General features: G+C 54.3%; 2 protein-coding genes across 2 annotated transcripts; both read right to left on the reverse strand.

Annotated features, from left to right (window-relative positions):
• Positions 1–766: 766 nt before the first annotated feature.
• LOC131591627 (ferrochelatase, mitochondrial) lies at positions 767–17,732 on the reverse strand. The gene is made up of 11 exons (XM_058862513.1): positions 17,611–17,732; positions 9,685–9,790; positions 8,517–8,636; positions 8,026–8,174; positions 5,178–5,312; positions 4,828–4,934; positions 3,913–4,011; positions 3,711–3,818; positions 3,229–3,393; positions 2,757–2,816; positions 767–2,500 (listed from the first exon to the last, which is right to left on the reverse strand). Exons 1-11 carry the CDS (start codon positions 17,669–17,671, stop codon positions 2,366–2,368), a joined length of 1,245 nt encoding a protein of 414 aa, XP_058718496.1. The 5' UTR covers positions 17,672–17,732; the 3' UTR covers positions 767–2,365.
• Positions 17,733–19,599: 1,867 nt separating this feature from the next.
• LOC131592165 (asparagine--tRNA ligase, cytoplasmic-like) lies at positions 19,600–26,727 on the reverse strand. Its single transcript, XM_058863483.1, has 15 exons — positions 26,654–26,727; positions 25,899–25,981; positions 25,704–25,769; positions 25,504–25,596; positions 25,241–25,330; positions 25,015–25,093; positions 24,616–24,686; positions 24,304–24,390; positions 23,217–23,438; positions 22,917–23,116; positions 22,609–22,744; positions 21,920–22,033; positions 21,379–21,510; positions 21,060–21,191; positions 19,600–20,931 (listed from the first exon to the last, which is right to left on the reverse strand). Exons 1-15 carry the CDS (start codon positions 26,694–26,696, stop codon positions 20,800–20,802), a joined length of 1,680 nt encoding a protein of 559 aa, XP_058719466.1. The 5' UTR covers positions 26,697–26,727; the 3' UTR covers positions 19,600–20,799.
• Between the last annotated feature and the right edge of the window lie 972 nt (positions 26,728–27,699).

Genomic DNA, 27,699 nt, shown 5'->3' on the forward strand with positions numbered 1-27,699 from the left:
ACAGGCTGTGGGACCCCAGGGATGAGCAGAGGAGCTCCAGGGTTGCTGCACAGGCTGTGGCACTGCAGGAACTCCTGCAGCCAGGAACAGCCCAGTCCTCACACGGCTCCCAACAGCCGCAGCTCCGCGGGACACCGCGCCCAGGAGGGCGCAGGAAGGCACCTGCACCCTGGGATTCCTCTCTCCTCGGGAACTCAGAAACCTCCAAGAGAACTCTGACAGCAACCAGCACCACAGCTCTGTGAGATGGGCCCCAGCTGCTCAAGGCTGGAAAATTAAGTGATTTCTGCATGATGGTGTAATAGCAGCAACAGAGTAATTATCCCACTTGCGGTTAGAACACTCAAAAGTGAATTTTAAGTACCTTTTATTACTGGGGACCAAGGTAATGCCTCAGGATCAGTGCCAGCTGGTAGTTTCAAGGCTCTCTCCAGTATGAAAATGAAAAGCCATCTGTATTTATAACACCACAAGGTTCATACAAAGCTAACCTTCGCTTTCCACACTTGTGAATGCGCTGGTCACAGCCTGGAGCACCTGAAGGTCCACGTTCCCTCCAGCTGGGAGGAAGCAGGAGTGAGGAGGAAGATTTGACAGAGCAGACTGTTCTCCACTAAGTGTCAGGCAGAGAAGTGGAACAGAGGAGGTTCTTTGTCCAGGGAGATGTAAGGCCAGTGGACAGACTGGACATCTGTGCTCCTTCCTCCTGCCCAGGCAGCGAGAAGAGCCCAAGGGGAGGGAGAGGAGGGACAAGAGAAGCTTCTGGCTCCCTGCAACAGGCACAGGCATGAAGGGTCGAGGAAGACTTCTTTCTGAGAGGGCCAGGGTGCTGCAGGAGGTTCTGGCACTGGAGGAATCTGTCTCACCCTGGGAAGCAGGTATGGCAGTGAGCAAGCAGCTCTCCAGAGGTATCAGGGATGTACAGCACTCCACAGCATCCAGCCGTTCCTCCAGCACCCCATCCTTAACTCCAGCAACCCAACAGAACTCCACAAACCCCTGCTGCACCACAGGAGGCCTCTTCTCTCTCTAAACACCCTGTTCTCCCAAGAGCAGAGCTCCAAACTGCTCGTGCCTCACCTGAGCAGCACGGCAGCAATTCCCAGGCAGCAGCAGCAGCTCCCAGGCACAGCAGCAGTGCCCAGGCAGCAGCAGCAGTGCCCAGGCAGCAGCAGCAGTGCCCAGGCAGCAGCAGCAGCTCCCAGGCACAGCAGCAGTGCCCAGGAAGCAGCAGCAGCTCCCAGGCTGCAGCAGCAGTGCCCAGGCTGCAGTGCCCAGGCTGCAGTGCCCAGGTCCTGGCATTTCAGTGCTAAGGACATCAAGTAAACGTGTGGCTCCCAAGGGCACGGGGTCACTCAGTGCCAGGGCCCTGCCCTGCTGGGGCTGGCAGCCTTTCAGGAGAGCCCTGCCTGCTCTCAGGGATCTGCAGTGTGAAACTCTGAGTGACTCCTGACCGATCCTCTCCCTTTAAATAACAGCAATTACAGCCCTACCCACGGCACTCCACAGGTATCCCACAAAACCACACTGCTGCAGCACAGCAGAAAGCACAGAGCAGAGCTGTAAACCCCCTGGAGAACAAGCCTGACTTCCTAAATTTACTTCACCAAACACAAAAAGCCCTTTTTAATAAAAATAAGAATTTTAAAAGCCGTTCTGCTTAACAGATAAGCCAACACGTTTCCACACGTGCTCCTGCTAGACTTGAAACACAATGGAGCAAATTCTCCAGTATCACCCAAGCAGGCAAATGCCTTTCAATTTATGCTCTTCAAATGCTTTCCTGCAGATAATGAAAATGTTTTTCCTAGAAAATGTAAACAAGTTTTGTGCGTTCTACTATCCCAGCTAAGCTTTCACCGGAGTTTTTGGCAGGAGAAAACCAAACCAAAACAAAGCCTTAAGTTCTGAAAAAAACCCAAATATATATATATATATGTATATATATACACACACATTATTGAAAAGCATTAGGAGTCACTTGATCTCCAAAATCTCCAAAGCCAGCTGCAAAGTCCCTCTCAGAACAAACAGGCTGTGCTGGTCAGAGTGCACCTTAAACAAAAGCAAAAGAACCTTGGAGCTGGCCAGAGAGTGCACTGGTGCCCACCCTGCATACAAAGGAATCCCTGCATAGAAATAGAAGCTAATTGTAAAAAAAGCCGTGTAAGGTTTTCAGTGCATCCTGCTGGGCTCACGCTAACTCCAGCCGGGGTCGGTGACACGACATCTCCTCACACCCGACAGGAGAAATGCCCTTATTCCCCTACTTCCTACAGCTCTTCTCAAAGAAAGAAATGATGGGGAGGAGGAAGCCAAAGGCAGGCTGTGCCTGCTGCTGGCCAGCCCTGCCCCGGGCCGGGGCTCACAGGGGCTGGCTGCTGAAGAACGCCTTGCTCTCCCTGCACACGGGGTTGACGCAGAGCGGGCAGCACAGGGTCAGCTGGCGGGAGCACACCTCGTTGGAGCGCAGGTGGGAGCACACCAGGTCTGCCAGGGCCTGTGGGGCAGGGGGAACGGTCAGAGGGAGCAAATCCAGCTGTGCAACCCCCCCAGCCCAAGCCGGGCAGCCCGAGCCCCCTTCTGCCAGCAGCACACAGACTGCGGCACTGTGAGCCCCTCTGAGCTGGACAGGATCCACAAGGGGCTCCACCTGTGCTCCTGAACTCAACATACATTCAGTCTACCTGCAAACACCCACAGCCAGCAGGAAACACAACTGCAGACCCCTGCAGCCCCTGCGACGCAGCAGATACCTTGGAGAACAGCGGGTTTCCATTGAGAGACTCCGCTCTTCTGATGTTCTCAACTCCACACTGAATCAAAAATAAGGAGGAAAGAGAGAAACCTGTTAATCTGATCCTTCACTGGGTAGCCTTCAAAATCTGCCTGTTCATTCAGAGGTTGCCCCAAAATGACAGGATTAAATGCAGGATTGTGGTCTTCAGTACAGCAAAAATTACTGCGGGGCAACATTACATCTTGCTGCCAAAAACCATTCATTCTTTTTTAGCAGGATTTGTAATGGTTTAAAGATCTCAGCCTAGAAAGACAAACTCCCATCCTCTTTTGTGGTTAAGCTGTTTCTGATTAATTTCTGATTTATAGGAAAATAAAGCAAATCCCAAATAATACCAGAAGCAGCAACTACAAAGGCAATTTCAGCCCAGTAGAAATCATTTCAGAGCAGCACTGCCCGAGCAGGGACCAAACCCACAGAGCACTCACCTCTCTGGCTAAAACCTGGGCATACTCGATATCCAGCTCGTACAGAGTTTCAATGTGATCACTCGTAAATGCAATTGGGACCAGCAACATGTTCTTCTTTCCTCGCTGGCACAGTCCTTTAATGGTCTCGTCTGTCTGGGGGCCGAGCCAAGGCATTGGGCCAACCTGGCACCAAGAGCAGAGGTAAGAGAGGAACCCTCATCACATCATTCTTACAAAGAACATTTCCCTAGGCAGGATGACAGAGCAGTTATGGGTGGGACAGAAACAGCTATTTCTATTTCCCTGCTTTTGCTTGTACTTCTCACTTTCTCCATTAAATGTCTAATGAAGACACACCTCCCACCGTTACATCTCAAAGGAGCAGAACCTGGGCTGGCCTGAGCAAGGCTGAGTAAAAGAACTGAAAATGTAGATAAAGGTGAATTCTTTTCAGTCCAGTAAGAGCCTGCACAGGGTTTAGCTGCTCCCTGAGCACATACCTTGGACTGCCACACCAGCCTGTAAGGGTTGGAGTAGTTGAGCTTCTCCATGACCCTCTGGACAGTGGCTCCCACCTCCTGAGGGTAGGGATCACCGCGATTCACCACCTGCAGCACAAACACAGCAGCCCTTGGCACCAGGGGACACTCTGGGCAAGGAGCAGCTCAGCTGTGTCCCCACACCCTGCCCCAGGGAACTCACAGACATGGGCAGCGAGTGCGCTGAGAACAGGATGACCACCTCTTTCCTTTTGTCCGGGGGGAACAGGTTCAGCTCCTTCTGGATGTGATCAGCAAAGCACTGCTCAGGGAAACAAACCAAGGCCAGAGTCAGGCACCCCTGCTCTGGGGATGCAGACAGGCAGCTCCTGTGTTCTGTGCTCCCTCAGGAGCTCCCAGTTCCCAGTTCCTGAGGCCAGAGTCAGGCACCCCTGCTCTGGGGATGCAGACAGGCAGCTCCTGTGTTCTGTGCTCCCTCAGGAGCTCCCAGTTCCCAGTTCCTGAGGCCAGAGTCAGGCACCCCTGCTCTGGGGATGCAGACAGGCAGCTCCTGTGTTCCCTGCTGCCTCAGGAACCCCCAGTTCCCTCAGTGTGTGCAGGGAGCAGCCCCCAGCACAGGCAGCTCTGCCCCCCTGTCTTCAGCGCCTTTTCCATCTGCTCAGCACCCCACAGGAAAGGGAGCAGAAGCTCCCTGAAAAAGACCAAAGAGCCGTTTTCTCTGGAAAGAAAGCAGCAAGAAGGCTTCCCTTCCTGCCACAGCCAGGAGTTACTCCTTGCTGCCAGAGGAGAATCTGCCAAAACACCATAATCTGTGGGTGTGCTGATCACAAACCTGCTCTGAGCAGGAATTTGGACTAACAGCCTGAAGAGGTTCCTTCCAGCCACCACCATCAGGGCAACATCACCCAGCTTTTAAAACAGGATGTGCCCAGTGGTCACTTTCACACGTTACCTTGCCAAAGCGTGGGGTGTGAAATAACCCTCCTTCTGTCATTTCAGACATGGTAGACAAGACCCATTTCATCACACAACCCTCAGATTGAAGCCTTCCTGCTATCCTTCCTCAGCATTCTTTTCTAGATTTTAGAATAAAAGCTCAAAGCCTTCAGATCCACACCTGAATGAGAAGGGGATGTGTGGGCCATCGGTCAATTATGCTCCACTTCATCTTTGGCTTCTCCCCTTTCTCGTTATAGTAGCGATAAATGGCATTTAAACTGCTTCCTGCAACAGAGAATTAACAACACGGGTTCAGCCAGGCCACAGCGAGCTGTCAGACCAAAACAGCCTGGCAGCAAAGCAATTATCATATTTTAAAATGCTCCCCAATTAAAATGCAACCGTAAATCAGAGCTGTGAGTCCGCAGGGGGAAGGATTTTATCCCAGGCCGTACAATGCAGCGGTGTGCTCAGAGCTCAGAGGGTTCATCCCCAGCCACGTGCCCCCAGCAGCCGTGCCCTGCTCACCCGTGGTGGAGCAGCTGTACTGGGGGTACTGGGTGAAGGCCACGGCTCTCTCGATGCCATCGCTCTCCATGTCGGCGATGGCCTCCTCCGTCAGCGGGTGCACGTACCGAAAGCCGATGTAGTACTTGTGAGGCGCTGCCAGCACGGGACACAGACCACAGCAGAGGGGAGAATTCACAGAAACACAGCTTTGAATCTCAAACACACAGGAACAGGCAGGCTGAAACTGCTGGCAGGGACACCTGCTCTCCCAAAATTCCCATTTTGGAGGGGTTTCATAAAAAGCTTCATGGCTTTAACACCTAATTTTGGCAGCGATATGATTCTCCCTGGAGACATCTCAGGTTCCTCCAGTTTTTATCTCTAATCTTTTGGGTGTCAGCTTTGGGAGCATGGCTTGGTTAGAGGACGGGAGGTTTGCTGTTTTGTTTTTTTAAGTGGAGGTCAGAGGTTCTTAGGAGAACAAAAGCAAAGTTTCTTTTTGAGGGTTTCCGGGTCAGTGGCTCTGAAATAACATTCAGCAGGTTTCTGAAGGAAGCAGATGTCCCGTGCTTGGGCTCCACTCCATACATTTATGCAGGATTCAGAAAACAGGTTTAGTCAGCCCCAGTTCCCTGCAGGAGGCGGGAGAGCTCCCAGCTGGGAGCAGCAGCAAATAAAAACCCAACTTCAGGAGCCCTTGAGCCAGAAACCTCATTAACATCTTTGAACGGCATTAAAGACAAAAGTCTGACTAACCACAGCAGGGACCGAAGGAGTTCAACCTGGGAAAGGACATTTTGGGAAGAACATGGCCTGGAACCTGGAAGCAATACCCTGGCAGTGTCAGGTTTTGTTCATGGGCAGCAAAATGAGATGTTGGTGCCTGTGTACACAGACTTTAAATGACAGTGACGTCCTGCCGTGGTCCTGTAGGATAGAGCCATTCCCTCCCAGCAGCTGGCACAGTGCTGTGCCTGCATTTAGGATGAGAGCAGTGCTGCTGACACACCGAGGTTTCACTTGCCCACACCACACCAAGGCAAAATGACCCCCAAAGTATTTCCTTTCTGCCACATTTCACACGAGACCAGTGCCTCCTGCAGTCACTCAGTGAGAGGGCTCAGCACTTCCGAAGTGCTGCCTCTGAGCACACCCAAATTCCCAAATGCTGTCTGCAAGCACATCCAGCTGTTCCAGCTGTTCTGAGGGGACAGGAGCTCTGCACCCTTGGGATGCCCAAGGAAACGGTGGGAGGCACTCAGCACTTTCTATTCTTAAACTGCAGCTGCTGTCAAGTGAAAAAGAAGCTTCCAAAGGACTTATCAGGTGGGAGAGGTGCCCAGAGAAGGGTGTGACTGCACACAGAGTGGTCACCAAACAAAAGCAAGCGGGAGTGGGACACTGGGGAAAGCAGATAAACCTTCCAAGCCTTATCTGCAGAACCTGCTGCAAGGCTGACCCTTCAGGGGCTCCAGGCACGCTCCTGCCCTGGTGACAGAGCAGGGCTCAGGCTCTGACTGCACCTGCAGGGAGCACAGCTCCAGCGACGCTAGGGACTCACATCTGTGCAGAAAGGACTGAACATCACCTGAATGGAGGCACCAGTGACACACCACCTTCTCCATGGATGAAATAAATTTAGTTCTAGCCTTCCAAGAACATTGCTTTTATCCTTCCAGACCCTTTTAGCAGTCCTTTTCCTCTAGCCAAGCCTGAGGCACGTGCCACAAAGAGCTACAGTCCAGTCCTGCACAAAAGGACATTGCCAGAAACATCTGCACCCGTTTCCAATCCCAGCCGTGCTAGCAGGCAGTGCCACAGGCTGTCCTGTACCAGCCAGCACCCCTTGCTGGGAGGGAGAGAGCTTCAGAGGGATTCTGTGACACTGAGAACAGGGAGGGCAGCTGTGTTCATGTTTGAGGTTTTCTCCTCATGCAGGACTGGCAAAAAGAACATTTCTTTCCACCGCAGCCAAACTGCCCAGCCTTATCTCCTGCTGTGTCCTGGGTGGGGCTCGCTGCTATCGCTCAGCCGTGCCCTGCACTGCTCAGCTGCAAAGCCTTGTCTTTTCTCCAGCTGTCCTCCTTTCAGCCCTGAAACAGCTGCTGAGAGTTCTGAGCCTCCCACACCCGCCTTAGTGGCTCATGATACATTCCCTTTCCTTCCCATGTAAGCCTCAGGCGCTGGTCTCCAGCACAGGCTTCCTCGGGCTCAGGCAGGGCTTACAGGGCAGTGCCACACACCGAGGGAGAGCCCTGGCACCTGCCTCTGGACACCCAAAAATAACACACCTGGTCTATTATGGAAGCTAGCTTTGGAGCAGGCTGTAGGCCCATGGCCTGCCAGCCCTGCCTGAGAAGCTAGCCTGGGAAATTCATGGGAGGATTCAAAACAATCCTCAAAGACAGAAAACAGCCTGCAGGTACTGTTTTCTGATTCCCGTGTTTTCCTTGCAGGAGAAGGTCAGGGGGTGGTAAACCCCACTGACCAATGATGGTAATGTAGTACTTTACTAACCAATAAGAGTTTCCTTTCTGTACTCTTCACGAACTAGTCTATATAACATGGCTGTAACAATAAACTAGAGATTCTCTTCTGTTCTGACTCCTTTGAGAGTCCGTGTCGTTCTTTCCGCCGTTCCCAATTAGAACGACAGTCTATGGCAGTCATCTTCCCTCCATCACAGGAGGGACAGGTGACTCGAGAAGGGCCCTACAACGAACTCACTCCCTTCTGTGCCACCTTCCCAGCAGGGCTGAGACCCACAGCAGCCCACAGTGAAAAGCGAGAGGCCAAAGCCGCTCTGCAAGCACAGGTTTGGCGGCAGAGGCAGCAGCAGCCCGCAGGAGGCTGAGCAGAGCAGTACCAGTGTGAGGAGACATGCTGTCCAGCAGTTTCACCATGCCCTCTCCCTGCACCGCCGTCCACTTCTTGATGGGGGAGCCCCCGCCGATCCTGCTGTACTGCTCCTGGATTTTCGGGGTGCGGCGCTTGGCAATGAGCGGAGCTAATTGACTGCAGCATGGAGAGGGACACGTTAACAGCACAGCCCCAGCCACCCCTCCCCAGAGCTCTGCTGCAGCAGCCTTTCCCTGCCATCCCCACAAACTACAGCAAAGCAGCAAGGCTTGTTTGGTGTTCAGTTCCACCGCCCTTCCCACACCGCAGTGTGCAATTAAAAGAGAGCCACCACGGCACAGCTACTTCCAGAGAGTTCTGGCACTGCCTCTTGCGCTGCTCCCAGGATGAAGCAGTCTTAGGGAACACTGCTCTCTGCACAGGGTAAATATCAGAGCCTCCAGCTCAGGCAGGGACACCCAGCCCCCCTGGAGCACAGGAGATCCCAGCACTCCTCACTTTTGAGCTGGAAGCGTCATTAGGTCTCTGTCCAGGAAGAGACGCAGCAGGAAATCGTGGACGTCATCCAGCCGCTCCGGGCCTCCCATGTTCAACATCAAGATTCCCGTCTTAGGTTTTCTATGGAAAGAAAGAGATGTTGCAGATCCTAGTGACCCATTGCTTTTATTTTTATTACAATGGCAAAGCAACCAGTTTATCCTCCCGCATTTGCCTTTCACACAGGCAGCTCCCATGCCAAGGCTCCTCCTGCTTATGTAAACTCTTGTGCTAGGAACAGGAATGACCAGACACAAGTATCTACATGATCTCTGCTTTTTTAAAAAGTAACCACTCTGGAGCACAAACTTTAGCTGGAAACACAGAAAGCTGTCTGGCAGCTGCTGTCTCTAAGGGAGGTTATAAAACAGTCTCGGCTGCGGTTTCCAACCAAACTAAGCAGCAGCTTCCCTGCAAAACAGATGAGCCACTCGCACAGGTCTTTGCCTTCTTTACTATGGAGAAACATCTCATCTCCTGCAGCAGTGCCAGAAGCAAGAAGCCTTTCTACACTTCACTGTAGGGCCAGTTGTGTTTGGGTGGGGTTTTTCCAGAATGGGTTTTCTATCCAGGTGCAGGTCTGGCAGGCTGCTGTACGGATAACATCCTGCACAGCAACACAGATGGGGCTATCAGCGTTTACAGAATGGCTGCTGATCACAACTCTCACCCAATCTCCCCAGGGAATTGTTTCCCCTGCCCAAGGGAGCCCACAGACCAGGACCTCTCACTTCCCCAGCAGATGGTTTCGGCTGCACAGGGAGCTTCGCCCTCCTCTCGTTAAAGCCAAAGTCTTACAACAGGGCATTGAGAGGATCCCCGGTGTTTTGGAACCTCAGTTTCTGTTCCCCTTCTGCCGGAGCGTGCATCAGAAGGCTGCTGAATAAAACCCAGGAAAGCAGGAACCAGAACTTCAAATGATAGTGATAACGAATGTCCTTCCACTGCTCCTACCCTGCCCCAGGCCTGACGTGGGCCCTGCAGGGACAGGGCTGTCCTTGCCCCTGAGCGAGAGCAGAGGCAGGCAGATAAACAATCCCCCCCACGGGGCAGAGGAGACCCCATGGCTGTCCCACAGCTGCCCCACAGCTGCCCCACAGCTACCCGAGACCCCACCACGCACACCTACCGCTCCTGGGGCTGGATCTGGGCCTTGGTGCTCTCCGGCACAGCGGCGGCCGTGGCCTGGCCTCTCCATCGCAGCGGCACCCGCAGCTGGCTGCAGCTCCTCAGCACTGCGGAGAGAGAACAGCCCTGAGCCTTGGTGAGGAGAGAACAGCCCTGAGCCTTGGTGAGGAGAGAGAACAGCCCTGAGCCTTGGTGAGGAGAGAGAACAGCCCTGAGCCTCTGTGGAGAGAGAACAGCCCTGAGCCTCTGTGGAGAGAGAACAGCCCTGAGCCTTGGTGAGGAGAGAGAACAGCCCTGAGCCTTGGTGAGGAGAGAGAACAGCCCTGAGCCTCTGTGGAGAGAGAACAGCCCTGAGCCTCTGTGGAGAGAGAACAGCCCTGAGCCTTGGTGAGGAGAGAGAACAGCCCTGAGCCTCTGTGGAGAGAGAACAGCCCTGAGCCTCTGTGGAGAGAGAACAGCCCTGAGCCTTGGTGAGGAGAGAGAACAGCCCTGAGCCTTGGTGAGGAGAGAGAACAGCCCTGAGCCTTGGTGAGGAGAGAGAACAGCCCTGAGCCTCTGTGGAGAGAGAACAGCCCTGAGCCTCTGTGGAGAGAGAACAGCCCTGAGCCTTGGTGAGGAGAGAGAACAGCCCTGAGCCTTGGTGAGGAGAGAGAACAGCCCTGAGCCTTGGTGAGGAGAGAGAACAGCCCTGAGCCTCTGTGGAGAGAGAACAGCCCTGAGCCTCTGTGGAGAGAGAACAGCCCTGAGCCTTGGTGAGGAGAGAGAACAGCCCTGAGCCTTGGTGAGGAGAGAGAACAGCCCTGAGCCTCTGTGGAGAGAGAACAGCCCTGAGCCTCTGTGGAGAGAGAACAGCCCTGAGCCTTGGTGAGGAGAGAGAACAGCCCTGAGCCTTGGTGAGGAGAGAGAACAGCCCTGAGCCTTGGTGAGGAGAGAGAACAGCCCTGAGCCTTGGTGAGGAGAGAGAACAGCCCTGAGCCTTGGTGAGGAGAGAGAACAGCCCTGAGCCTTGGTGAGGAGAGAGAACAGCCCTGAGCCTTGGTGAGGAGAGAGAACAGCCCTGAGCCTCTGTGGAGAGAGAACAGCCCTGAGCCTTGGTGAGGAGAGAGAACAGCCCTGAGCCTCTGTGGAGAGAGAACAGCCCTGAGCCTCTGTGGAGAGAGAACAGCCCTGAGCCTTGGTGAGGAGAGAGAACAGCCCTGAGCCTTGGTGAGGAGAGAGAACAGCCCTGAGCCTTGGTGAGGAGAGAGAACAGCCCTGAGCCTCTGTGGAGAGAGAACAGCCCTGAGCCTCTGTGGAGAGAGAACAGCCCTGAGCCTTGGTGAGGAGAGAGAACAGCCCTGAGCCTTGGTGAGGAGAGAGAACAGCCCTGAGCCTCTGTGGAGAGAGAACAGCCCTGAGCCTCTGTGGAGAGAGAACAGCCCTGAGCCTTGGTGAGGAGAGAGAACAGCCCTGAGCCTTGGTGAGGAGAGAGAACAGCCCTGAGCCTCTGTGGAGAGAGAACAGCCCTGAGCCTCTGTGGAGAGAGAACAGCCCTGAGCCTTGGTGAGGAGAGAGAACAGCCCTGAGCCTTGGTGAGGAGAGAGAACAGCCCTGAGCCTCTGTGGAGAGAGAACAGCCCTGAGCCTCTGTGGAGAGAGAACAGCCCTGAGCCTCTGTGGAGAGAGAACAGCCCTGAGCCTTGGTGAGGAGAGAGAACAGCCCTGAGCCTCTGTGGAGAGAGAACAGCCCTGAGCCTCTGTGGAGAGAGAACAGCCCTGAGCCTTGGTGAGGAGAGAGAACAGCCCTGAGCCTTGGTGAGGAGAGAGAACAGCCCTGAGCCTCTGTGGAGAGAGAACAGCCCTGAGCCTCTGTGGAGAGAGAACAGCCCTGAGCCTTGGTGAGGAGAGAGAACAGCCCTGAGCCTTGGTGAGGAGAGAGAACAGCCCTGAGCCTTGGTGAGGAGAGAGAACAGCCCTGAGCCTCTGTGGAGAGAGAACAGCCCTGAGCCTCTGTGGAGAGAGAACAGCCCTGAGCCTTGGTGAGGAGAGAGAACAGCCCTGAGCCTCTGTGGAGAGAGAATAGCCCTGAGCCTTGGTGAGGAGAGAGAACAGCCCTGAGCCTTGGTGAGGAGAGAGAACAGCCCTGAGCCTCTGTGGAGAGAGAACAGCCCTGAGCCTTGGTGAGGAGAGAACAGCCCTGAGCCTTGGTGAGGAGAGAGAACAGCCCTGAGCCTCTGTGGAGAGAGAACAGCCCTGAGCCTTGGTGAGGAGAGAACAGCCCTGAGCCTCTGTGGAGAGAGAACAGCCCTGAGCCTCTGTGGAGAGAGAACAGCCCTGAGCCTTGGTGAGGAGAGAGAACAGCCCTGAGCCTTGGTGAGGAGAGAGAACAGCCCTGAGCCTCTGTGGAGAGAGAACAGCCCTGAGCCTCTGTGGAGAGAGAACAGCCCTGAGCCTTGGTGAGGAGAGAGAACAGCCCTGAGCCTCTGTGGAGAGAGAACAGCCCTGAGCCTCTGTGGAGAGAGAACAGCCCTGAGCCTTGGTGAGGAGAGAGAACAGCCCTGAGCCTCTGTGGAGAGAGAACAGCCCTGAGCCTTGGTGAGGAGAGAGAACAGCCCTGAGCCTCTGTGGAGAGAGAACAGCCCTGAGCCTCTGTGGAGAGAGAACAGCCCTGAGCCTTGGTGAGGAGAGAGAACAGCCCTGAGCCTCTGTGGAGAGAGAACAGCCCTGAGCCTCTGTGGAGAGAGAACAGCCCTGAGCCTTGGTGAGGAGAGAGAACAGCCCTGAGCCTTGGTGAGGAGAGAGAACAGCCCTGAGCCTTGGTGAGGAGAGAGAACAGCCCTGAGCCTCTGTGGAGAGAGAACAGCCCTGAGCCTCTGTGGAGAGAGAACAGCCCTGAGCCTTGGTGAGGAGAGAGAACAGCCCTGAGCCTTGGTGAGGAGAGAGAACAGCCCTGAGCCTCTGTGGAGAGAGAACAGCCCTGAGCCTCTGTGGAGAGAGAGAACAGCCCTGAGCCTCTGTGGAGAGAGAACAGCCCTGAGCCTTGGTGAGGAGAGAGAACAGCCCTGAGCCTTGGTGAGGAGAGAGAACAGCCCTGAGCCTCTGTGGAGAGAGAACAGCCCTGAGCCTTGGTGAGGAGAGAGAACAGCCCTGAGCCTTGGTGAGGAGAGAGAACAGCCCTGAGCCTCTGTGGAGAGAGAACAGCCCTGAGCCTTGGTGAGGAGAGAGAACAGCCCTGAGCCTTGGTGAGGAGAGAGAACAGCCCTGAGCCTTGGTGAGGAGAGAGAACAGCCCTGAGCCTCTGTGGAGAGAGAACAGCCCTGAGCCTTGGTGAGGAGAGAGAACAGCCCTGAGCCTTGGTGAGGAGAGAGAACAGCCCTGAGCCTCTGTGGAGAGAGAACAGCCCTGAGCCTTGGTGAGGAGAGAGAACAGCCCTGAGCCTCTGTGGAGAGAGAACAGCCCTGAGCCTTGGTGAGGAGAGAGAACAGCCCTGAGCCTTGGTGAGGAGAGAGAACAGCCCTGAGCCTCTGTGGAGAGAGAACAGCCCTGAGCCTCTGTGGAGAGAGAACAGCCCTGAGCCTTGGTGAGGAGAGAGAACAGCCCTGAGCCTTGGTGAGGAGAGAGAACAGCCCTGAGCCTTGGTGAGGAGAGAGAACAGCCCTGAGCCTTGGTGAGGAGAGAGAACAGCCCTGAGCCTCTGTGGAGAGAGAACAGCCCTGAGCCTCTGTGGAGAGAGAACAGCCCTGAGCCTCTGTGGAGAGAGAACAGCCCTGAGCCTTGGTGAGGAGAGAGAACAGCCCTGAGCCTCTGTGGAGAGAGAACAGCCCTGAGCCTTGGTGAGGAGAGAGAACAGCCCTGAGCCTCTGTGGAGAGAGAACAGCCCTGAGCCTTGGTGAGGAGAGAGAACAGCCCTGAGCCTCTGTGGAGAGAGAACAGCCCTGAGCCTCTGTGGAGAGAGAACAGCCCTGAGCCTTGGTGAGGAGAGAGAACAGCCCTGAGCCTTGGTGAGGAGAGAGAACAGCCCTGAGCCTTGGTGAGGAGAGAGAACAGCCCTGAGCCTCTGTGGAGAGAGAATAGCCCTGAGCCTTGGTGAGGAGAGAGAACAGCCCTGAGCCTTGGTGAGGAGAGAGAACAGCCCTGAGCCTCTGTGGAGAGAGAACAGCCCTGAGCCTCTGTGGAGAGAGAACAGCCCTGAGCCTTGGTGAGGAGAGAGAACAGCCCTGAGCCTTGGTGAGGAGAGAGAACAGCCCTGAGCCTTGGTGAGGAGAGAGAACAGCCCTGAGCCTCTGTGGAGAGAGAACAGCCCTGAGCCTTGGTGAGGAGAGAGAACAGCCCTGAGCCTTGGTGAGGAGAGAGAACAGCCCTGAGCCTTGGTGAGGAGAGAGAACAGCCCTGAGCCTTGGTGAGGAGAGAGAACAGCCCTGAGCCTCTGTGGAGAGAGAACAGCCCTGAGCCTTGGTGAGGAGAGAGAACAGCCCTGAGCCTTGGTGAGGAGAGAGAACAGCCCTGAGCCTTGGTGAGGAGAGAGAACAGCCCTGAGCCTTGGTGAGGAGAGAGAACAGCCCTGAGCCTTGGTGAGGAGAGAGAACAGCCCTGAGCCTTGGTGAGGAGAGAGAACAGCCCTGAGCCTTGGTGAGGAGAGAGAACAGCCCTGAGCCTCTGTGGAGAGAGAACAGCCCTGAGCCTTGGTGAGGAGAGAGAACAGCCCTGAGCCTCTGTGGAGAGAGAACAGCCCTGAGCCTTGGTGAGGAGAGAGAACAGCCCTGAGCCTTGGTGAGGAGAGAGAACAGCCCTGAGCCTCTGTGGAGAGAGAATAGCCCTGAGCCTTGGTGAGGAGAGAGAACAGCCCTGAGCCTTGGTGAGGAGAGAGAACAGCCCTGAGCCTCTGTGGAGAGAGAACAGCCCTGAGCCTTGGTGAGGAGAGAGAACAGCCCTGAGCCTCTGTGGAGAGAGAACAGCCCTGAGCCTCTGTGGAGAGAGAACAGCCCTGAGCCTCTGTGGAGAGAGAACAGCCCTGAGCCTTGGTGAGGAGAGAGAACAGCCCTGAGCCTTGGTGAGGAGAGAGAACAGCCCTGAGCCTCGCTGCCCTGGGGCCCCACAGCTCTCACACCCCCCGGCCACACAGAGCCTTCCCCACTCAGCCCCCTGGAATCGGGCAGGAAAGCACAGGCTGCTGCTGTCTTCCTTGGAACACTTCTGTATTTATCTGCAGGTACCAGGCAGCAGCCAAACCCCAAAGCAAAGCCTGCCTGGGCTGTGAGCTCCAGTCAGAGCTCCAAGTGCTGACAACAGAGCAGAAACAAGGGGCTGACGCCACAGGCTGTGACTCTTCGTGGGTCAGACACACCTGGGCTAACCCAGGCAAGCACAGGATTTCCTCAGCGTGTCTGCAGCGTAGGTTAGACATCTGCTCCTGTTTGACCCTATGGCAGGAGCAGCGAGCAGCAGCTCCAGAATCCATTTACATGGAGATCTTCCTTCTCACTACCCAGCCAGGTGATGGTTTTCATCTGGACTTCAGCATCAGACAAACCCCAGGATTTTACAAGTTTGAGCACATCCACCCCCCTCTCCAGCTCTTCTGGAGCCCCCTTTAGCCACTGGAAAGAGCTCCAAGGTCTCCCTGGATCCTCCTCTTCTCCAGGCTAAAGGCTCCAGAGCAGAGGGGCTCCAGCCCTGGCAGCAGCTCCGTGGCCTCCTCTGGGCTCACTCCAGCATCTCCATGTCCTCATTGTCGGGGGCCCTGCAGCTGAACACAACTAGATTATCCTAAAGGTTCCTTCCAACCCATTCCATACAATTCCCTGCTGCTTACAGCCTGCCTTTTCAAAGGCACACTTCATTCTCCTCGGGAGTTCATTGTTATTACATGGTATTCTTTTAGTGCAAATATAGTGTGAATTGCTCGTGGTGAAAAAAGAAAAGGTTCAATTCTGCATCCCCGTCTCTCCGACCATTGTTCAGAGCGACATTTCCCCTGTTAGACCGCAGGGGCTCAGCAGCAATTGAGCCCCAATAGCACACAGCGAGCCACCCGCTGGGAAGAGCATCTTACAGCTCACAGCTCTCTAATAACCTCCTGAACAGATGCTGAACGGCCTCAAAACCTGCCCAAATCAATGGCAACAAAAGTCATCCTGCAAATCCAGCCTCTCACTTGGGATTACCAGTGCGTAGCTGTGGATGCCTGCATCTGCACCGACACAAAAGGCTGCAAACTACAGAACTTCAAGCATCACCGATGCCTGAAAGGCTCTTTTCAAATATTTATTTTTGACTTCCAGTTCTTAGGTTATTACTTTCTGAGGTGCTGACACTGTGTCAGTTATAGAGAACAATAAAAAGGGAAGTTTCAAAGGCTGCGTGTCAGAGGGTGGCTGGGAACTGATCTCCAGGAAATGGTCCCAAGGGTGCCAGAGCTCCAGGAACACTTGGATAACACTCTAGGGTGGGATTAGGGATGGGACGTTCTGCAATTGTCTGACTTAAGGTGAGGTTTATTCATGTTTCCACCTGCATCGTGAAGGACACGGCGCAGAACGGGATGAGCAGCGAGGATGATCCCAGCTTGATGGAACACTGGTAAAAGTGTTCATTCGTGTGTTCCAGCAGTGGCACTGCGGTATCAAAGTCTAAAGTGAAAACTGAGATGGGGAGCACGCAATGCCTGTGGGCAGGACACGGGGAGAGCGCTGCGCGGCCGGGGCTCACACCTCCCGCCGCACCTGCAGCCAACCGCGACACGGGCAGCATTTCCACACAAACTCCTTCAAACGGGAGGGTGGCTCGAGTTGAAAATTCCACGCAGGGTGAAACACACAGCTGTACCGACAGTGGGCGAGAGGCCGAGGCCCACAGGAGCCCCACAGGAGCCCCTCGGCCGCGGGTGGCGGCACCCGAGCGCGGCAGCCCCCGCCGTGAGGAGCCCCTGCGCGGCGGCCGCGGAGACCCCTGAGCCCCACAGAGACCCCTGAGCCCCGCGGAGCCCACAGAGACCCCTGAGCTCACAGAGACCCCGGAGCCCCGCGGAGCCCACAGAGCCCACAGAGACCCCTGAGCTCACAGAGACCCCTGAGCTCACAGAGACCCCTGAGCTCACAGAGCCCACAGAGACCCCTGAGCCCCACAGAGACCCCTGAGCTCACAGAGCCCACAGAGACCCCTGAGCTCACAGAGCCCACAGAGACCCCTGAGCCCCACAGAGACCCCTGAGCTCACAGAGACCCCTGAGCCCCGCGGAGACCCCCGAGCCCACAGAGACCCCTGAGCCCACAGAGACCCCTGAGCTCACAGAGCCCACAGAGCCCGCGGAGCCCGCGGAGCCCACAGAGATCGCGGAGACCCCCGAGCCCGCGCGGAGACCCCCGAGCCCACAGAGCCCACAGAGACCCCTGAGCCCACAGAGACCCCTGAGCTCACAGAGCCCGCGGAGCCCACAGAGATCGCGGAGACCCCTGAGCCGCGCGGAGACCCCCGAGCCCACAGAGCCCACAGAGCCCGCGGAGACCCCTCAGCCCCGCGGAGACCCCCGAGCCCACAGAAATCGCGGAGCCCACGGAGCCCACAGAGATCGCGGAGCCCACAGAGATCGCGGAGCCCACAGAGCCCGCGGAGCCCACAGAGCCCGCGGAGCCCACAGAGATCACGGAGCCCACAGAGCCCGCGGAGCCCACAGAACTCGCGGCGCTCACGGAGCCCACAGCGTCCCGGCGGGAAGTCGCCCCCACGCAGCCGGCCCCTTCCAGCACCCCCCGGTAAGCCAGCCGGCTGCCTGCGCGGCCCCAGCGCGGGTCAGCGTTATGAAAGGCGCCTCTCGGCCGTTGTGTAACGCCGTGCCGGCGCTGCCGCCGCGCTCCGGCCCGCGCAGGACCCGCTGTGTCCAGGCAGCCCTCAGGCCGCCCGCCGCCCCCGGGCCCCCGTTCCCGCCATCGCCGCGGCGCCCCCACACTCACGGTGACGCCCGGCAGCAGCAGCGGCAGCGGCGGTGGCAGCAGCCATCTTGGCCGCCCGCATTCCCTCAGACAGCCCCGGCACCGCCCCTCGCGTTACACCGCCCCGGTACCGCCCCGATACCGCCCCCGGCACGGCCTCCGGCACCGGCCCTCGCGTTACACCGCCCCGGTACCGCCCCCGGCACGGCCTCCGGCACCGGCCCTCGCGTTACACCGCCCCCGGTACCGCCCCGGTACCGCCCCCGCCACGGCCTCCGGCACCGGCCCTCGCGTTACACCGCCCCCGGTACCGCCCCCGGCACGGACTCCGGCACCGGCCCTCGCGTTACACCGCCCCGGTACCGCCCCGGTACCCGCACGGCAGAGGGGCCGGTCCGGGGAGAGCCGCGGCGGTCCTGAGGCAGGTGTCCCGTTAGCGGCGCTGCTCCGGCTGCCCTCCATAGCCCCTGTGGACTCCCACGGAGTGAGGGAGGGTGACTCCCGGTTTGAAGTGACTGCAAAACGTTTTAGAAGTGCAAAACGTTTTAAAAAGAGATTTAAAATGTTACTGTAAAAAATGCTGGGGGCTTTCTCAGCGGGCGCCTCATGAGAGATGAGGGTTCGGCTCTGCGCCCCGTCAGACACATTGGTGCAGGAGCAGAGCTCAGCTGGTAACCTCCACTCCCAGCAGAAATTCAGGCACTGCAATTCAGGCATTGGAAAAGGTTGCCCAGGGAGGTGGTGGAGTCACCATCCCCGGAGGTGTTTAAAAGGCATCTGGATCTGGCACTGTGTAATGTGGTTTAGTGGTTTAGGAATTCCAGAGGTGGTGCTAGGTTGGTGGTTAGACTCGATGGTTCTGTGATAATGACACTGTAATTTAAACACAAAGAAACAAACACCACAGCACTTATCCTGCACTTGTGGGTGGTTTGCATCCCACATCTCCAGCAGCAGCTTTGGATACCTCATGGGAGGGCCAAGGGCAGAGCCAGTTCTCGGTGCCAAAGGCTGGCAGCACCGTGTTGTCCTCAAAAGTGCCTTACAAAGAGGGGCCAGGTAGGCTTTAACATAGATAAATGTAAAATTAAGTGATTGTAAGGAGGGGGCAATCTACTCAAAGCTAAAGGACAGTCATCCCAAAGCTGCCAAAAGGCTGAAAGGTCCTGAAACCAGTGCTGGCAGGCCAGTTTACCAGTTCCTAATCCAATTACCAATCTGACTGTCTGGAGACACTGTGGAGGAAAATGAAAGTGAGGATGAGGAGAGATCCAAGTTCTGATTACACATCTTCTTCTCTTCTGCAGGTTTGTTTTCCCTTTCTAATAAAAATAAATTCAGGTTCTCTTGTGTTCCAAGCAAGATCTTTCCCAGATTCCACCCCATACCTCTCTCCACCAGCTGCAGAGGGAATTGCACAGCAGTCTCTGGTAAGTTCCACAGCATCTTTCATCCATCCAGTCACCTTTTAAGCTCCTTATCTGATCTGCCTCTTCCATGAGCACTTCTTAAGTCCTCAGTCCTTCCTCTAGCAGCTCCCCTGATAAGGAGGCCTTTAACCTTTACACAGCAGCTCAGCCCTGCCAGGTTTAAGGACTGAAAACTCAGCCTAAACAAGGGATGTTTTTCTAGAATCATCTTTTCCCGACCCTCCTCCCTTCCCACCACTCTAGGCACTAAAAGGAAAGCATTTTATAAAATCTTTACCTGGTGCCAGAGGTCCAGGCTGCTCCCCCAGCACTGCTGCCTCAGCAACCCTAGTCAGCACCAGTTTCTCTCCAGGACATTTCACTGGGCAGCTGAGGTGGTCCCTCCAATTAAAAAAAAATCATGCTTTTAAGTTAATTAATGGGGATTTTGTTTAAAAAGGGAAAAAAGCTCTTGGGATACGTTTACTGCCCATGAAAATTCCCTTTTCCTGGTTTTTTATCCACAATGTATCAAGCAACATGCTCCAAAGACTCAGTAAAAGAACAGGCATTAATGTCAAGTACTGTCTCGCACACCAGCTTCTGTTGCCATAATTTATTGGTTGCTGATTTAGACCAGTTCATATAACATGCAAGATGAAGAAAACCAATCACTTGTTACAAAAATATGGGTATCCAGAGCTCAACAATTCCAGGAGTGCATGGCAAATCCAGCTCAAGTGTCAGTGCAGGTGGCAAATGATGCACCCACCTTTCCATTTTCTCTCTGCTAAAGGAATTGCTTTATGGCTAGAAACGATAAATGACGACTCAAGACATGAAGTATTTCATTATCCCTACTTGCTAAGTTCATTACAGCCAGGGAAGCTGCTCAGCTGCAGTAGCACAAGGGGACAGGGGGCTGCTCTATGAACACACCTCAGCGAGACATGGGAAAGCACTGCTGGGACTACAGTCTGCAAATCCAGCGTGCCTCAGCTGCTGCTCCTCTGGGCTCAGGCAGGCATTTCTGGCTGCAAACAGGGAGCACAAGGCCCCCCCGTGCCCAGGAGCCCTCAGACACGTCCAGCTGGGTGTGTGCCCCGTCCACAGCCCTTGGGAAAGGCAGCAAAGCCCGCCTGGCCAGCAGCCTCAGCACTGCTGAGCAATAAATAACCTGAAAAAAGCCCCAGAGCCCCAGCCCACCCCCTGACAGTGCAATGCTGTGCACTGTGCTACACACCCTGCTGCCCAATCCACTCTGAGAACCCCCACTACCATCAGCAGGAACCAAAAACGTGCAGTGCTCAAGATACTTATTCCCGTTTTTATCCTTTGTTCGTGTCTCTCCTATACCATTCTCACAGGGCGTTCTTAGGGAATTTCAAGAGCTAGAACTCCTGACTTCTCCAAAAAGAAACCCCAAAAGAAGAGACATTAAAATTAAAGCAAATTTAAAAACAAAATTATCAAATGCCCAGCATATTTTAAATCACAGATATTAAAAGCAGACGTGTATCTTGTTTTTTAAATGGCAATTTATCAGGATCTTTGTTTTGTGATGACTCAAGAGCATAAATGCTCCTAAACCATTTTTCTAAGTTTTTTTCCAGTTAATTACTAGCATTTCTGTTTTAAAAAAGAGGTTTTGTTTTTTTTTCCTTTTCACATCCTAAAATGGTATTTGAATTAGCAACAGGTTGCAGAAGTGTTGTTGTCAGACAGGCTGTAGTACAGCAGCGTGCATCACTCTTTCCCAAGTATCAGCCGCTCAGTTTTCCACACGTTTTCCTAAGGCTGGCTAAGGTTTGCAGCGCTGGACAAAGCGTGGATAGAGACAGACATCTCGGATATGGTGTCTGTTCAGAATCCAGGTCAGGAACCGCTCCAATCCCAAACCGTATCCTCCGTGAGGGCACGTACCGTATTTCCTCTGTGAAGTTCAGGGATATTACACATTTTCTTGTAATTAACAATTGCAGTAATAGCACCAAAACGAACCAACCGAGCCCTCCAGGAGGGAGCTGCAGCCCCAGGCGAGCAGCAGCGTGCTGTACTGACCTGGTCCGTGTACCAGTAGTAGGGTGTGGGATCGATGCCCTCTCTCTTGTAGCCCTGGAGCAGCTCCTCGCTGTCCCAGATGCGCATGGAACCCCCCACGATCTCACCCACGTTGGGCATCAGCACATCCACCTGCAACACAGCGCAGCACGGCGCGCTTACAGCAACACCGCCGGGGAGCAGCCGGGCCCCGCGCCAAGGCACCCTGACACAGCCCAGCACAGATTCTCTGACAGTCCCCTGGGGCACTCCAGCGTCCCCACTGCTCCAGGGTGCCAGCTAAAACAACTCACAGAAGGTGCCAGATAAAACAACTCACAGACTCGGTGAGGCGCGAGTCGTCGCTGCAGCGCTGCATGTAGAAAGATTTGATCTCCGCAGGAAAGCGGCACAGCAGGATGGGCTCGTTGATGGTGTCTGTCATCAGTCTCTCGGGAGCTTCGGGAATATCCTGTGGTCAGAGAAGGCTTTACTCATACTCAGCACCAAAACTACTCCCATAAACAAGTCCCACATGAAGAGAGCATGAAACAGAAACCGTTTCAGACCGCTCATGACCACGCTTTCATCCTAATGCACCTAAACTCTTAAAACAAACTTATTTTAGAAGACATAAAAACCCACATGTCTGGGGAAAAAAAACCTGTTCAATTAAAATCTAAGTCTCCCCAATATGTGAGACAGAAAAGCAAGGGGAAAAAAACATCCTGGCTATGCTGTCAAATTGTCCTGAGCTCCTTCAAACAACTGTCTCACGTGCTGGAGAAGTGTGGCCAGGGAACTGATGACAGGTGACAACACAGGTTTTTACCCCAATGTTTGAAGGACATCAGTCAAACCCCAAGCCACAGCTGCATTACCTCCCCAAACTCATAGTAAGTGCCATCTTCCTTCTTCACATCATGTTCTTTCAGCCACTCGATGGCTTCAGCGTAGTTCATGCGTCGGAAGGGACGTTTGGGGGGCTGGAAACCCTGCAGGGGGTGGAAGGCACTATTTTAAAATGGATACTCTTTTAATCAGCACGTCCACAGCCTTTCCTAGCTCACACATCATCAAATTATCGCTTAAATGAACAAATCAAACTCAGTACCACAAAGCCAGAACCAAACACAACCATCTCAAGCCCAGAAACACTCACAGATCACCTGTGAGGAAAGATAAGGAAGTACTTCCAGAGCTTTAGGGCTCCATGTTGCAGGTGAGGAACTGGAACACTGCTTGTTTCATCACTCCCTCACGCTCCATCAGCAAGCAGCAGGTCAGTATCTGCTCTCTGGGATGGAGGTTTTTATTCCACTGGCACAGCCCACACTTCCCTAAATGCCAGCACGCTGCTGGCTTCTGGACCATGCCAGCAGGGGACATCTTCCCCCACAGTTCCCTGCTTTGGTCATTACCAGCCCTGCAGACTTTTCATTCTTATTATGTTTAATATTCTCCTTATCATTACTAATAGTAAGTAAGCTCTCTGCCGTGCCCTGCATCTCCCAAAGGAGTAGGAAAGGCTTAGAATCCCAATTTCCTGGGTGTTCCCATGGCTGCCTACCGGGTTGAGGTCATACAGTAAGCTCGCTGCAGGTGATTTCAAGACTCTGTCTACGACATCACACACCAAGTTCTCCAGACGGTCCAACAAATCCTCAAAACTTATAAAAGGACATTCAGCTTCAATGTGAGTGTACCTGAAACAGAGCCACAGCATTGCCATTGTCACATACAAGCACCACACCTTTCGCCACGAAACAAACTCTTAACAAAACCCACAACCCCAACACACACTTCTCACCCCCTTTTACTCCCACACTGGGAAGGAAATCAAGCTCTTTAAAAAGAAACAAGGACAGCTGTCCATACTCTGCCAAGTGCCTGCGGGTCCTGGACTGCTCAGCTCTGTAGGACTGAGCAATGCAGAAGACATCTCCCAGAGCTGGCAGGCAGGTCTCCAGGTAGAGCTGGGATGACTGGGTCAGGTATGCCTCTTCACCAAAGTAATCCAGCTTGAACAGGGTGGAGCCTCCCTCCACCTGCGTCTGCACTAAGGTTGGTGGTGTGACCTGGTGGAGAACAGGGCTGTCACTGCTGGGTGAAGAGCTGAGGACGTGTGTGAGCCAGGCCACCAGAGCAGCCGCTTGCTGCCCAGGAACACACACTTACTTCATAGTATCCGTTGGCAAAGAAGTGATCCCTGAAGGCCTGCACCACCATGGAGCGCACCTTGAAGATCTTGGACATGTTCTCACCTCGAATCATCATGTGCCTGTTGTTGAGCTGCACGTCCACCTCCGAGTCCTCGTTGAGCAGATTGTCAGCCCCTCCTGCCGGGGCCAGGCCGATGAGCTCCCAGTAATCACAGCTCAGCTCGTGGCCTCCCGGAGCCTGCAGCGGGAGAGAAGCGAACACTGGGGGAAAATCCACTGCTTGCCCCTTGGGTGTCTTTTCACAAGGGCTTGGAGTGATGGGACAAGGGGGAACGGCTTCCCGTGGACAGAGGGCAGGGCAGATGGGATATTAGGAAGAGATTCCTCCCTGTGAGGGTGGTGAGGCCCTGGCACAGGGTGTCCAGAGAAGCTGTAGCTGCCTGGCAGTGCCCAAGGCCAGGATGGACGGGCCTTGGAGCAACCTGGGACAGTGGGAGGTGTCCCTCTCGGTGCAGGGGTGGCACTGCACGAGCTGTAAGGTCCTTCCAGCCCAGACAGTCTGTCACCGAGTTCTGCTCTCACCAGCTCCCCCGTGTGGATCTCAGGGGCCTTCTGACCCTGACAAATGGCATTTTTACTTCAATCACAGCATTTTTAGGGTAGAAACACAGATTTTCAAAGGTTAACCCACAGATTTTTACCAAAATGTAATAGTGGGGGCTCACATTACCTCACCTTGGATCTATCCTACAAACACATCTCAGTAAAAGAGATGTGGAAAAATTCTTAGCCTCACAAAATAAGAACTGAACAAACCTGCTAAGGAAAATGAAGCCATGTAATTTATTTAACACAGTTCTCCACGTTATACTCTAGGAATTGTCCATCAGTGCAAAATCGTTTCAGGCAGAAGCAGAACAGTCACACAGTTCACCTGTCTCACACTGAACAGGGGGTGACAGCACAGCTTTGGGAGCTTTGTTCTTTCTCCAGCCCTAATTCCCTCTGAAATAATGCAGTGACTCCTTCCACCTCTGCTTGTGCCTCCCTCAGGACACCAGTGACCCGAGAGGGAGGAGGAGAAGCCGGAGCAGCTCCCGTACCTGCTTGCCCTGGGGCAGGAGGTTCAGCGTGCCGTACACCACCACGCTGCTCTCCGTGGACAGCACCAGCCCGTTGTAGCACTGGCACTGCAAGGAGACACACAAAGGCACAGGTGAGCACGTTTTTATTCCTAACTTTCCTACTGGAGTCACAGAGTAGCTCACAGTCACTTCTAAAGAGCTCTCACACTGACAAACTGCAGTGAGAGGACAATTTAACAGGAACACAACTGAGTCAGTAGGCTGAGAACATAACCACACCGACACATGAGGTGTATCAATCAGTGACAGAACAGAATCAACACAACTTACCAGCTCATCAGAAAGGACACACTGAAGAAACCCTGTGCCATCTCTCAAGACAATAAACATCAGATTTTTCCCTAGTTAAAAAGAGAAGGGATTTGGTTTCACTATGAGCAGGTACTGGTTAGCTCCTCATTTGGCAGGATTAGCTTAAAACACAGAACAAGTTGAGGAAATCCTGTAGGATTAGCCTCCAATAGGATCTGAACTAAGAAATGTCTGTATGCCCACACATCAGGGGGAATTGTTAGTGTCACAGCCATCATTGACATCAACCAAAGAGGGCACTTAACTGGTTTGAAAATTTGAGACCAGGTGCTGTCAGACTCATTCTGTGTCCCAATTTTGAAGGCCACTGTACTTGTCCTATCTCCCTGCACAGGCTCAGCACTGCTCATGCTTTACCTTGCCTCCGTAACCTGTGGATCCAGCCAAAAATCTTCACTCTCTGCCCTCTGTAAGCGTCCAGAGCATCGATCTTCACCTGTGAGGCAGGGAATGAAAGCCATTAAATAGGGGAATGGTTCACACCTCTTAGAGTTCATCCAGACCCATCCCAGAGCAGCACAATCTCTGTGCTGGCCGGATGCCCTAGCACAGACCATGTGCCAAGGCACGGGATCATACTCACACACTTGGGCTCTGGAAGACTGGGATCATTCTTGATAACAACCTTCTTGGCTTCCTCCAGGTTCTTCTCTCTTCTCAGGAGATCTTCTGCCTGGTTTGAAAGAAATAACTTATTAAATAGCTGTAACCAGGCCAGTTGTAAATAACATGTGAAACAACAGCACCAGTGAGGAGCAACCTGCAGCTTTTTTGCAGGGGCAGGAATGATGATGACACTGTAATGTTTTTGGAAAACAATGGTGCTCTGCTCCTTCTGCAGCCTACCTCCTTCTTCTCCTTAGCTTCATTTTTCATCTGCTCCCTGTGCCACAGCTTTTTGACATTTTTCATCTGTGATTTGGAAATGATGGCCCATCTCTAAAGAATTCAAGGAGAGAACAAAATTCAGCAGATTACATTGTGTCCCTTCACACCAAGAAGCAGTAAAATAATTCCCACTAGGAAACCCTTCAATGCCACAGCACCTCGTTTTCTTTTTGGGAATCCACATAAATTGTAGGAAATGGCTCTTTTCCTGCTGTCATCAATGCCTGAAAAGAGGGGAAAATAACCAAAATCATCCTTACAGAGCCTGAGCAGGCACTCAGGTTGCAAAAACAGGTTCAAAACTCACATGTAAAAATACAAGGGCCATCGCCCCAGACACATTCCACACTCACCTTCAGCACAGTCTTGAACGGTTTCTTTTGTGTCCCATCACCAGTGGAGTCGTTGCCCTCTCGTTCAGACACATACAGCTCTTCTGGGATATATAATGTGGACAATTACTCAAAAAAAAATTATGAGAAAGAAACTGGACACACATGGATGTGTCCCTGCTCACTGCAAGGGCTGAACGAGGCCTTTAAAGGCCTCTTCCAACCCAACCGAACCCAACCCTTTCTATTATACCAAATCTAATGCTTATCAGCAGCGATAAACCTTCAAAGGCACTAGCTGGTCAGTCAGGATAACAATTATTTCATATCTTTCATTTAAAAAAATCAACCGATGCAGTGCGCTCGCTAAAATCCCAAGGGCTCCCAAGGTACCGGGAGCCACTGGCTGCACACGGGGAACCGGGAGCAGCCCCTCAGGGAACAGCCCCACAGGGAGCAGCCCCTCCGGGAACAGCCCCTCCGGGAACAGCCCCTCTCTGTTCTCTCCGGGAACAGCCCCTCTCTGTTCTCTCCGGGAACAGCTCTGTGCAGCCCAGCAGGGCCACGGGGCCTGGGACCAGCCAGGGCAGCGCTCGGCCCGGGCCCGGCCCCAGCCGAAATGGGAAGCGACCCCTCCCGTGCCCGGGGAGGCCCCGGCGCTGCGGGCCCGGCGCTGCGGCCGCTCCCGGTGCTCCCCGCCCGGTCCCGCCCGGCCCCCCGGGCACCGGCACAGGCGGGGGCTCCGCCGTGCGGGGCCGGGCCCCCCGGGCTCTCACCGAGGGCCAGAGCCGCCGTCCTGCCCAGCACGTCCCCCGCCATGGCCGCGGCGCAGGAACTGCATCACGGGCGGGCTGAGCCAAGGCGGGCGGGCTGAGCCAACCCGCCGCCGCCTTGCGTCAGCCGGCCCGCCCTTCCCTTCCCTTCCCTTCCCTTCCCTTCCCTTCCCTTCCCTTCCCTTCCCTTCCCTTCCCTTCCCTTCCCTTCCCTTCCCTTCCCTTCCCTTCCCTTCCCTTCCCTTCCCGCACCTTCCCTTCCCGCACCTTCCCTTCCCGCACCTTCCCTTCCCTTCCCGCACCTTCCCTTCCCGCACCTTCCCTTCCCTTCCCGCACCTTCCCTTCCCGCACCTTCCCTTCCCGCACCTTCCCTTCCCGCACCTTCCCTTCCCGCACCTTCCCTTCCCGCACCTTCCCTTCCCGGTTGTCCCCGGGAGGTGCTGACACTCCAGCATGGTCGAGTCTAATGCCCGGACTCATTGCAAGGAACTAGACTTTCGGATATTTATTTGCATCACACTTTTGAAATGTACATTTCATTGAATGAGAGCTGTCGGTGATAATTTTTTACTATAAAACCATTTCAATAATTAACTTTAGTTTGGGAGGGGGAAGTAGATAAAAGTGAAACATTCCAACACCTCCAGGAATGTGCAAAAGTAAAGAGACTCATAAAAACACTTTTTACACTGTAAGAACTGAGGCACCAGCAAGTGAAATACATTTCAATGAGAGTGACTGATTTCTAGTTATCCATCACTGTGTCCAGAACTGAAATGAATAGCTTGTGCCAGCTCTGGGGGCAGCTTCCAGAGCTGAGATCTATCCTGATTCCTAATCCACTCTGACGCTGGCTGGGGTTTATCAGCAAAGACATCCCAGCTCAGCTGTGGCAGCTCCCATGGGAGCATCCAGGGCTCTCCCCAGGCCGAGCACCCCGTGTGCCATTGTGTCTGAGCAGTTCATGACATGGAGCACACAGGCGAAATTGCTCTCAGTGACGAATATGAAATGTAGATACAGCTGTGTACCAACACAGTATTAAAAA

This window comes from Poecile atricapillus, chromosome W (genome assembly GCF_030490865.1).
Source record: "Poecile atricapillus isolate bPoeAtr1 chromosome W, bPoeAtr1.hap1, whole genome shotgun sequence".
NCBI lineage: Eukaryota > Metazoa > Chordata > Aves > Passeriformes > Paridae > Poecile > Poecile atricapillus.